General features: G+C 37.6%; 1 protein-coding gene across 7 annotated transcripts in view; it reads right to left on the bottom strand.

Annotated features, from left to right (window-relative positions):
- The window catches only part of LOC102256355 (24-hydroxycholesterol 7-alpha-hydroxylase), a 70814-nt gene that overhangs the window by 18510 nt on the left and 39906 nt on the right, over positions 1-12398 (bottom strand). For all 7 annotated transcript variants that reach the window (XM_014535354.1, XM_005860938.2, XM_014535351.1 and 4 more), the window contains 2 exons: positions 9868-10001; positions 77-172 (listed from right to left, as the gene is read on the bottom strand). In XM_014535354.1, the coding sequence (XP_014390840.1) occupies positions 77-172; positions 9868-10001 (230 nt within the window). The remainder of the gene's footprint in view (positions 1-76; positions 173-9867; positions 10002-12398) is intronic.

The raw sequence follows: 12398 nt of genomic DNA, 5'->3' as shown, positions 1-12398 counted from the left end.
AATTTATGAATTCGTACTCCTGGCACAAAAAGAAATTAAAATCAAAGAATCATGTATATTGAAAGAAGTAACTTACGGGTTTGAACGATTCCGGTTCAGGAAAGTATTTTGGATTTCTATGTAGCCAAAATGGAGACAACATCAACAGGTCACCAGAAGGAACAGTGAAATTCTACGATAGAAAAATTGATTCCAATTCATTTTTTTTGAAGTCTGTTAAAAAGTGTTTGGGTCATTAAAAATAATGCTATGACTATATTGTGGAGAAGGCATATGCATTTTATAATAAATGGTGATAAACTCTAACTCTTTCCTGGGTCAACAGTTCTATTTTCCAACTTGGGCAATAGGATTTATAATTCCTATTTTTAAAAATATTCTTATTTTTTTAAAAAAATTAAAGATTTTTTTTAAGAGAGAGGAAGGGAGAGGGATAGAGAATAGAAACATCAATGATAGAGAAACATCATTGATTTTTCTGCCTCCTGTACACTCCCCACTGGGGATGGAGCCTGAAACCCGGGCATGTGACCTGACTGGGAATCGAACCAGTTACCTCTTGGTTCATGGGTCAACGCTCAACCATTGAGCCACACCATTTGGGCACTTATTTCTAATTCCGATGATCAGTTACTGAATGTATATAGTTAGTTACATAGGGAAAAATATTTGATAAATGTGAAAATTTCAGAAACCAGTATAGGTCCATTCTAATGCAGTTTTTGATGTTTAATACTGAGGTTTGCAGCAAGTGTTCTAGAAAAATCTAACTCTGAGACAGGACACTGGTCACAGCACTGAGGACAGGGGCGGCAGGTGTCCTGCCCCTGGGGATGCTCATGAGAGTGTCAGGACAGGCTCAGTGGATTCTTTGTTGTTGTTTTTTTTCACTCTTGCAGCAGCTGTTAGGGCAGAAGGAATATGAAGGAACTGGTTAGTAAGACACAGGACGAAGCAAGTGCAGTGCGTTTATTTGGATGCTTTTGTGTTGGATGCTGTGGTGATTGTGGGGCTGAGCAGTGGGATTCCTTCGACAAAAGAGTCTGCACAATCCTTCTGCATTCATGTTAAATAAGCTATACCAAGGACTAAAACCATCTCATAAAACCACCCTTACAGCACCATGCTCAGGAACCACAGGGCAAAGAGCTCTCCCAGGGTGTGTGATCACTAGGTAGCTACCAACTTTACTGAGTGGGGCCACTAGTAATAGCAACTCCCATTGCCAAACATCAGAAGCCACATCTATTTAACCCTGCATCATTTTCAAGTGTCCTCGAGATATTTGCAAAACACGAAGTTCATGCATCTAGAATTAACACCTTACAATTAAAAACATGTCTCCTTATGGTAGTAGGAGGTCAAGTATGGGGAGAGGGTCATTATTTTTTGGCCCAAGAGAACCCCTGTTGGCTCTGATGGGAACTGAATGTTGCTTGAGTTTTATAATTTCAATGCCAGGACAGCTGGATAGTTAGATCCAAACCCGGGAAGAGCGCGAGGCTTGCTGGTGCCCTTCTAACCATTTTTTTTAAGTTGAAAGAGATCGGTGAGATCCCAATCCTTTGTGTTCGTTCCCTCTGTTGGAACTGAGGCTAGAGAGGTCATGCCTGTTCTGAAATCAGCTGGGGGCAGGGCTGGAGGCAGTCTGCCCTTCCTTTCCCCACCCAGCAGCCCTCTTTAGTGGCAGTTGACCTGTGATATGACTTAGAGGCTGCTGACTGCTGAGGCCTACAGAGCCAGCTAGTAGAGAAAGATGTCAAAGGGGGCCTGGATAACACCATTAATAATAGCAACAGGGAGGAGACCCAAAAGACATACCTCTTGTAGCAGCAAATGCCAGGCTGACAAATGGCATAAAGGGATGTGAGAGCTGGTTGTATCAAAGGAACCCTCTGAGAGAACAGATATCAACATGCCCAGTCTAAACAGGCCCTGCCATTATTTATAGCAGCGGTTCTCAACCGGTGGGTCGCGACCCCTTTGGCAGTCGAACGACCCTTTCACAGGGATCGCCTAAGACCATCCTGCATATCAGATATTTACAATACGATTCATAACAGTAGCAACATTACAGTTATGAAGTAGCAACGAAAATAATTTTATGGTTGGGTCACAACATGAGGAACTGTATTTAAAGGGCCAGAAGGTTGAGAACCACTGATTTATAGGATAGATGAAGGGACAGATCAAGAGGGAGACAAAACAGTAAGGACTGGAACAGAGACCACTAGCAAAGAGAAATCACAACCTGTTGCAATAATAACTGAATCTCCCAGGTAGACAGAATCGAACCTGGCCAGCCCACCACATAGGGATACTATGAGGGCAAATGAGCTTCTAGTCTGGAGAGAAAAGAGAAGGAAGGACTATCTGCTGTACCTTAAGAAGAATTCTGAGAGCAAAGTGGGTGCAAGGAATGCAGACTATGGAAGAGAGAGGAGGAGTCCTATAAAGACAGAGCATCAGGAGGAGGAGGTCCAGAGGACATGGTTTCCCTCCTAGCTCTTGGCCAGGAGCTTGGTTGCTCTTAGCACTTTAAAAATTAAAGACTATTTATTTCTTCATATTGTATAGTCATTGTGAATAATTCCCTCTCCAATAGCTATTTAATCTTTCATTGGCTAGATTAAATCATAATTAATCTGATCCTATTCTAATGTTTTTCCTATTATAAATGCCATAACTAGAGTCTTCTTCCTCAAAGCATTTTTCATACAAAATCGTTTAGAGGAGATGTTCAGAAGACATAAGACATGAATATTTTTAAGGCTATTAATACCTGTTGCTTAATTGCTTCCTCAAATTTTGTAAAAAAAAAAAAAGTCTCTAACTACAACGTGAACATGTCAATTTCATTACCCTCTTATCTGCTAGTCTGACATCTCAATAGGCTAGTTTTGATTGCCACCTAAATTTTTATGTCTTTGTTGAGCATTTTCCATGTTTTTTTCTTCTATAAACTCTTGTGCATTAATCTATGTAACCTTAGTGCCTTATTTACTGAGCTGTAAATTCTTTATATATTAAAATCATTTCCCCTTGTGTTACAAACATATTGACATTTATTCTTAATTTTTGGTTTACATTTAATTTAGATTATACTTTACAAAATAAGACATGTTAATTTTTGATATGGTACATTCAAACCTGTTCATCTGCTTTGTAGTTTCACTGATTAATCCTGAATTTATAATAGTGGCTACATATTGGCTTTCTCTACACTAGTGGCTTTCTAGGTGGTTTAGGGATTTCTAGGAGTCCCCAAGACCTTTTCAGAGCTTCTGCCAGATCAACATCACTCCTGAGTAAAAATACTCATTCAAAGTACAGGACACACCAGTGGATTTTAACATAACTTACTACAAAAATTCACTGATATATTTTCAGGTTGCAACAAACTTATAAGAAAATACCACTGTTGAGTTTTAGTGTAGTATCAAAGAATAGCCACAAATATCTGAAAAGGCTACTAAAACACTCCTTTTTTGGCTACATGTCAATGTGAGGCTGGATTTTCTTCATTTCCGTCAATGAAAACAATACATCACAATAGACTGATTGTAGACACGTACATAGGAATTCAGATATCTTCTATGAGCAAGACATTAGATTTACAAAAATTTAAAAATTATGCTACTCTTCACTTTTTGTTTTGGAAAATATGTTTCTTAAAACCGGGCTATTAATTTACCATGTAATAGGGTTTCTTGTTCTTTTTAAATTAATTACTAAATAAATACTTTAACAATTTCTCAGCTTTGGTTTCTAATACAGTAAATATATATAACTCACAAAGACAAAAGCTCTTTGGGATCATCAATAAATTTGAAAAGGATAAAGAGATCCTGAGACCAAAAGTTTGAGAATCACTATGTTAAAAAAAAGTACCCACTTTTATTTTATTTATTTATTTTTTTGAGAAATTACTTGTATACTAGAAGCCCATTGCACGAAGATTCGCGCAATAGGCCTTCCTTCCCCTGGCTGCCGGCACCGGTTTTCCTCTGGCACCTGGGACCCAGGCCTTTGGTCTGGCCGCAGTGGAGAAGCCAAGTCTCTTCAGTCTTCAGTCTTCAGTCTTCACTCTGGCCAGAGCCTTCAGTCTTCGCTCCGTGTCTCCATATGCAAATTAACTACCATCTTTGTTGGGTTAATTTGCATAGTTGCTCTGATTGGCTGGTGGGCATAGTGGAGTGACACCAATTTGCATGTTTCTCTTTTATTAGTGTAGATTTATTTGTTTAGGGGCAATTTATAACTTAAAAAAAATTCTTTATTGTTGAAAGTATTACATGTCTCCTTTTTCCCCCATTGACCTCTCCCAGCCTGCCCCCACACTCCAGCACAGGCCCTCACCCCCCTATTGTCTGTGTCTAGTGGTTATGCCTATATGCATGCGTACAAGTCCTTTGGTTGATCTCTTACTCTCCCCCCCCCTCCCCACCTTTTCCTGCCTTAGCTAGTCATCTCAAACCATATATTAATCTCTTCCCTCTTCATGAACTTATAATGATTTATTTATTCTGTTAAATTCTTATGTGTAAGGGGTTTCGTTTTTTTGTTATCTATCGAATCTGTTCTATGGATCTGACAATCTGGTCTGACACCAGTACGATGCCATTTTAATTGTTTTAATAACATGTCTTAATAGTTTTATAACAGTTTAATACCTCAAGAAGGTAATTAATATGTCTTAATTATTCATATTTTCCAATATTACTTTGTTTATTATTTGCTTGGTATTCTTGCAGATTAACTTTGTACTAAAAATATGAAGCCTTGAAGAGTATAGGTAGAAGTTTAAGAGTTTTCAAAGATGGCATAATAAAGAGTAAGAAGAAATGGAGTAAATCCAAGAAAGCAGATAGTTGTTCATTTTAATAGAAAAGAATACAAAAGCAAAAATGAATACTGATACCCTGTTCAGACTATTCAGGGGAAGAGCAGTGGGAGAATACGTCTAGCATTCATAGCAAGACACCCTGACCAGCTGTCCAACAGGAGGGAAAATATGAATGAGCCTCTGCCACTGCTCAATACAGATAGTCCCATATGAAATGTTTTCTATAATCCAAATTCTTAGGAATGTGTTAGCATATTCAGCAAAGGCATAGTGAAAAAAATGAAAGCCATATACATAATCGAGAATGGGGAACTGATGAAAAAATTTAGATTCTGTCCATATATTAGATTATTATGCTGCAATTCAAATGGTTTAGATGTCCTTTATTGATATAGAAAATTATTTGTGACCTATTATTAAGTAAAATAAAATCAGGTTATAAAAAATTAACACAGTATGACCCCAATTGAATTTTTGAAAATGCACACACTACAGGAAAAGAAAATCTGAAATTATAATAATGCCAAAGTGTTCACAGGAATTATCTTTGACATGAAATTGTTAGCAATTTTTCATTTCTTCTTTCATCTTCTCTTTTCTAATTACCATGTATTACTTACATAATGAAAACTGTGCAAGTTCTTAAAGTTAAAGTCTCATCTCCCCAGGGAGAAATCCAGATGCGTGTGGGCCTCCTATGCGGAAGGCCACGTTTACAAAAGAAACAGTGAGTGCAGGAAACACTGCACTTTTTATAGCTGTGAAGAGCATATTGTGGGAAATAACGAAGGAAGGACTGGGGCATTCTGGGAAGATGCAGCCTGAGCACAGGTCTCTGGGCTGCCCCACCACAGAGATGCTGTCACAGCTGCTGGAAGGAGACTGAACAGGTAGTGAGTGGCCTCATGGCCTCCAGGAAGAGAGTGAGAGTGTTAGGAAATGGAGATATGAGACTCAATTATTTAAAATAAGTTCTTGACTCGTTTTGAATATCCATTATCTCTAATTCAAAATATTTTATCCCATAGATGTTAGACTTTATAAGAGGGTTGTATGTTGTGAATCATAAGTGTGTTTATACCCTTGGACCAGTAATCCACTAGTAACACTTAATTCAAGCATAATCATTACAAAAAGAAAATGGCCCTGGCCAGCTGGCTCCATTGGTTGGAGTGTTTTCCATTGCACCAAAAGGTTGAAGGTTTGATTCCTGGTCAGGGCACATACCAAGGTTGCAGGTTTGATCCCCGGTCAGAGAAAGTATGGGAGGCAACTGATCGATGTTTCTCTCCTCTCTCATCTCCCGCGCCCCCCCCCACCCTTCTCTCTCTCTCAAATTAATAAACATACCTTGAATGAGGATTAAAAAAAAGAAAGAAATGTACTCTGCACAAAGATGCAAGTAATTACCACATTAAAAGAACCACAAAGTAAAACAATCTAAATTCTCAAGAGCCAAGAAATAATTAAGTATTCAAGCTATTAACTCCATGGACGATTATGTGGCAATGGAAATAAATATGAAAACTCTCTAGATGCATGAAAAATAAAAAATAATGTTAACAACTTTTTAAAATGAAATATTTACACTATGACAAGAACTAGATTTATTTACTGATGTCATACAAAGAGAATGTTGGATAGTTGTTACAGTACAGTCATGGGGTTGTGGGGTTGTGTATGCATGAGTGTATATATATAGGCATGTGTTTGAACATGGATGTTTCTTTTGGTAAAGTTGTTGAAATAAGCAAAATTAATTTTGAAAAACTATGTGATGTTAACAGCCCCAACAATCTGACAAGGGTATGATGTTAAAAGCTCCCCCAAAAGCTACTCACTTAAGGATAGAAAAGGGGTTCAGGGGGTTTAAGGGGTGGTGGAATATAGAGTGACCATATCAGTACCAGTGTTGAAGCTTGACCAGCAGACAAGTGAGTTGCTGGTCAAGAGACAAGAAATTTTATGCTGAAAAACAAATACATTTGTGCCAGCACGCTTATGTAAAATAAAAATACAAGAAAAGAGAACATCAACTGAGTCATCTTCAAGGAAATGAAAAGTAAAATGAAATAAGCAGGAAACTAACATCTGCCCAGTGGAAAACTCCTCCTGCTAGAAGGGAAACAAGGGGGCCTGGGAGACAGGCTTCAGGTGGTGGCATAGGAGAAGCTAAAGGAAAAGAAAGAGGATGAGCACAGAATCCCAAGAACAAAGTAGTGTTTAGTGAAGGAAGAAGTATTGGGGTGTAAGTATAATTAATCAAATAAAGATAAATGAACAGCATGGGAATATCCAAAGGCAGGATAGCAGGAGCCAGAAGGAACACAATCCCAGAGGAAGTGTGTTACATTGGTTGGAAAGTGGTGTGTGCCTAAAAGTTTTTGGTTTGTGTCTGGGAAGGAAATCTATTTATGTAACAGATTAAACATTTCTTATTATATAATCACCCTGTGATGATCTCAGATACTTAGCTAATGAAATAGCACAGCCAGGTGTTATGTCTGAGAAGAGGGGTGCAGAGCTGCCATATATGTGGCAGGCAGAGCGACTGGTTAAAGAAGCACAAGGTGAAATGTGTTGAAACCACATAAACCACACTGGAACTCGCAAGAGAGAGAAGAAATCCAAAAGCAGCAGGAAAAAATTTTTATAAGACTTTAGACATAAGAATCCTTATGGGTTTTTTTCTTCCTGGTTTGGTCATGGGCATGGTTAGTACAGGCAAAATGGGAACTTTATTTATTTTTTAATTGATTTGAGAAAGAGAGAGAGACATGGCTTTGTTGTTACTTATTTATGCATTCATTGGTTATTTCTTGTATGTGTCCTGACTAGGGATTGAACACACAACCTTGGTATATGGGGACAACACTCTAACCAACTGAGCTACCTGGCCAGGGTCTGAAATGCAATCTTTAAGGGAGAGCAATTACAGGGTAAAAAACCTGAAGAATGAGACCAGAAAGAGAAAATGAGAGAAACAGAAAGGAATTAAGAAAGAAAAGAAGAGAGCTATACTGCTGACTTTTTCTTTTCTGTCTTTCATAAGGAAATACATGTGATAGGAAGGAAGAAAGGGAGGAAGGAAGAAAAGAAATGAGAAGGAGGAAGAGTGGATCAAAGAAAGGAATGTGAGTGCTTATGAAAAGGGTACAGGACAAGCATAAAACAGCTTTGAAGAGACTGTCATGGTATAGAAACCAAACAAAACAGGACAAAATAAAAAGTGAAGAAAACTAAACCAATAACTCTCAGGAGGTTAGATGCAAAAATCCTGAACAAAATGTTAGCAAAAGAAACTAACAATGTCTAAAAAATTATACATCCTGATCAAATGAGATTTATTCTAGGTATCTACAAAAAACCTACAGCCAACATTATACTTAACAAGGAAAGACTAAATGTTTTCCCATAAAAATCAGGAACAAGGCAAGAATATCTGCTGTCACCACAGTAATTCACCACGGCGCTGGAAGACAGAGCCAATGCAATAAGGCAAGAAGAAGGGGGAAGAGGCATACAGGTAGGAAAGGCAGAAATTAAAATATTATCTACAAAGAAGCTCCTAATGAATCTACAAAAACACTCCTAGGACCAATAAGTGAGGTTAGCAAAGTTGCGGATACAAGGTCAACATACAAAAAAAATCAGCTGTATTTCTACAAACAAGTCATGTACAATTGAGACTTAAAACTTGAAAATATACCATTTATAAAAGCTTCAAAATAACTGAAATATTTAGGTATAAATCTAACAAAACATGTATAGAATCTGTGTAATAAAATAAAAATGAAGATGCCTGCTGGCAGATAAATGATTGTGTAATTCAAGTAATTATCTACCAGCCAGAATATAAATGAGGCTATAAAATAAATAATATAAGAGTGTGCAAAGTAGGTTTATAGTTTTTATAAAGAAAATAATACAGTTAATAAATAATAATACAAGAACAAACTGTTTCACATACTTAGAACTGTAAACTGTAAAACTTTTGCCCCACACTGTATAATGTAAATATTTATAATATATGTATGTACTTATTTTTACATACTTATATATTATCAACATTTATAATATAAATAATATAAATAAAAGTTCAAGAAAATTATAGTACTATTCAGACTAATAAACACATTGTTCTACTTAATTGCACCAAGTTGTTTGACTATTTCCTCTGAAAGCATATTATTTTATACTCTTAAAGTAATTAAGAATTTGATTATTTAAGAGCAAAAACTGTTTAAAATCACACTAAAACTAAATCCTGTAATTTATGTAAGAGCAGCCAAACAAACAAACGTCTCTTCTGAATTTAGCAAGTTGCAACCTTTATAAAATTTGGGTTTTTTTGTCTTTTTGTGTTGTACCACTACAAAATGTTCTTGGTTTGAATCCAGGCACTCTCATGCTGTGTGTAAAAACAGCCAACAAGAGTGGAGGTCTGACTTAATGTGATCTTGCAGGCTCAAAGTCAAATCATTCTGAAACAATATTTTGTTCTGCCTGATTGACTCAGCAAATATTGACCTGAAATTCTGCCATGTACACATACTTTTCATGGTGCACTTCAGAATTTTCTCCTATTCTGCCCATAAAAAGGACCTCTCTCCCCTACTTGGATGCTGATTGCTAATATCAATGATCTGTTCCCATATCTGTAATCTGTGGTCTGAAACTGTGTCTAGTTGGAAATTCTCTTGCACATGAATTCCTCAACCTATGGCTGCTCAGCAGTGAAGGTGTTATCTAATCCACCTGCTTGATTGAAATAGGATTATACTAATTTTGATACATAATCACATAGCCAAAATGATTATTAAAATATTATATTGTAGCTAAAATCCTCACCAATGGAAAAATACCTACATTGACAAAATGTTGCTGTACAACTCTTGTTAGTAATCTATTCCTAGGTCATTTGGTGCTACTGGAATTTAAGGAATTATCTAATAATATATGGGAAAGATATGTACATTTTTTCCCTAGAGAGATTATTTTAAAGCCAAACCAAAGCTTACCAAAATTTTAACTGGTTTCAGCACTTTTCTAGTAATGGCACCCGGGGCTCTTAAACGAATCGTTTCCAAAATACACCATTTAATTAGAGGGAGTTTCTTCAAGTCATCCTCAGACACTTTAATCTTATCTTTACCTGTAAAAAGAATTTAAAAAGAAAATGGACTTAAAGAGGCCAGGAAATGATTTCAGGTAAGCTCATAAACATAGGTTAGATACTACCTCTGACAGCTAGTGTTAATATTACTATTACTCTTTAAATATCAGCCTTAGACATTTATTGCCTCTTACCAAGATAAAATGTATGGCATCGGCATAAAAAAACTAAGTCAATGTTGATTGCTGCAACATGATGGATTGTATCCAATCTTGGTTCTCACAATCCTACGTCTGTCAAATGACTAAGACAGGCCCTGTCAGAAAGGTGTTCAATTTTCACCCATTTCATTCTTCCTTGTCCAAATTCTCATTTCACTTAAGGAAATAGCAATATAAGACTGGCATCAAAAGTACAAAGAATATGTCCCAAGAAATCTGAAACACCAATTAGAAAGGACATATGAACCCCTATGTTCATAGTAGCACAATTTATAATAGCTAAGATTTGGAAACAGCCCATCAGCAGATGAGTAGATTAAAAAACTGTGGTACAGTGGGGCCTTGACTTACGAGTTTAATTCGTTCCATGACGGAGCTCGTAACTCAAATTACTTGTATGTCAAATCAAAATGTGAACGAGTGAGACATGTGATGCTGGGCTGATGTTGGTGATCCCACTTCTAGGAATATATCCCAAGAAACTAGAAACACCAATCAGAAAGGATATATGCATCCCTATGTTCATAGCAGCACAATTTACAATAGCTAAGATTTGGAAACAGCCTAAGTGCCCATCAGTATATGAGTGGATTAGAAAACTGTGGTACATATACACAATGGAATACTACATTGCTGTAAAAAGGAAGGAACTCCTACCATTTGCAACAGCATAAATGGAGCTGGAGAGCATTATGCTAAGTGAAATAAGTCAATCAGGGAAAGATAAATATCACATGATCTCACTTATTTGTGGAATATAATGAACAACATAAACTGATGAACAAAAATAGATCCAGAGACAGAGAAAGACCCACCAGACTGTCAAACCTAAGAGGGAAGGCCGGGGAGGGTGGTGTGTGTGTGGGGGGAGAGGGGGTGTAAGAGATCAACCAAAGACTTGTATGCATGCATATTAGCATAACCAATGGACATGGACACTGGGGTGGTGGGGGCTTGTCCTGGGGTTGGGAGTGGCTGGAGGGTGCTTAATAAGAGATCTGAGAAGCCACCTGGCTTACTTCTTCTATCTCTTCCCTGCTGATTCATTTTTGTTTTTGCTTCTTTTTAATCAGACATTCCAGAAGTTTCCCCCAAAAATATTAGGAAATGGGTGATGAGATACATGTATTTCATCTGGACTGATGATTCCTCTACACATAGGTGCATCAGATGTTCCTAATGTAGCATGCATAGCTTAGCTAATATTCAGACCCAAGGCAACTGAAAAAGGATGGAGGCCAATCTGTTTATGATCCAAAGTATGGGCAGGGCCTTAAGTCAGATTAGACAACTTAGCTAATGGTGGTATTTCAAGTAAAATGTTTCCATTTTGAAAATTAAAACAACTCAGCTTTCAATTGGTTTTGCAGTATTTGCTTAATAAACGTAACAACACTGTCAGTTAAATGAAGTCAACTTTCCTATTTGCTTCCCAACTGTACTGGGAATGACTGGGTAAGAGTGGAATATAGGGTCTCAAACATGTCTCTCCTACATTCTGGATGAGGCTTGTTCTAAAAGCAAGCCCGTTCTGCATGAGAAATGGATCCGTGCTGCCTGGGACACTATGTCAGCACATGTGGAATTCCTGGGGAGTTAGAAGCAAATGTCTTTGGTAGAGTCTGGGAACCAGGGCTTTTGGACTCTGGTTCTACTAATCCCCATAGGGATGCCTACACACTCTGTTAAGCTCGATAGGTTCTTGACACAAATAGGGACCAGGAGGTGAGTTAGGCTCTATCAGGGTTACAACAATGAAGGCTTCTTGCAACACATTTAGTCTCGTAGGAGGTAAGAGACAAGCTCATAGTTAACTGGTACACCACGTAGGCAAGGAAGCTATTCTGTGAGGTGTGAAAGGCAGGGATGCTCACATTCAATTACAGGTAAAGCTAAATATTCTATGAGTATCTTCCTCTAAAGCTACAAATATAATTAGTTCCTTGTATAAACAGATCTCAGTAAATACATATTGAACTAACAAATGGCCCAACTTCCACATGGAGAGATGAATAGTGGATATTCTAGGCAAACAAAAGACGAAGAGCAAGTCCCTGAAAAAGTTTGCTCTACTAACAGTGAAGATTCTAACCTTTTATTTTATTACTAGAGGCCCGGTGCATGACATTCGTGCACTGGGGAGTGTGGGGATCCCTCAGCCTGACCTGCACCCTCTCCAATCTGGGAGCCCTCAGGGGACCCCTCTCCAATCCGG

Source organism: Myotis brandtii, unplaced genomic scaffold, assembly GCF_000412655.1.
Source record: "Myotis brandtii unplaced genomic scaffold, ASM41265v1 scaffold143, whole genome shotgun sequence".
Classification (NCBI taxonomy): domain Eukaryota; kingdom Metazoa; phylum Chordata; class Mammalia; order Chiroptera; family Vespertilionidae; genus Myotis; species Myotis brandtii.
Note: the sequence above shows the minus strand (reverse complement) of the source record. Positions and strands in the feature narration are given on the sequence as shown.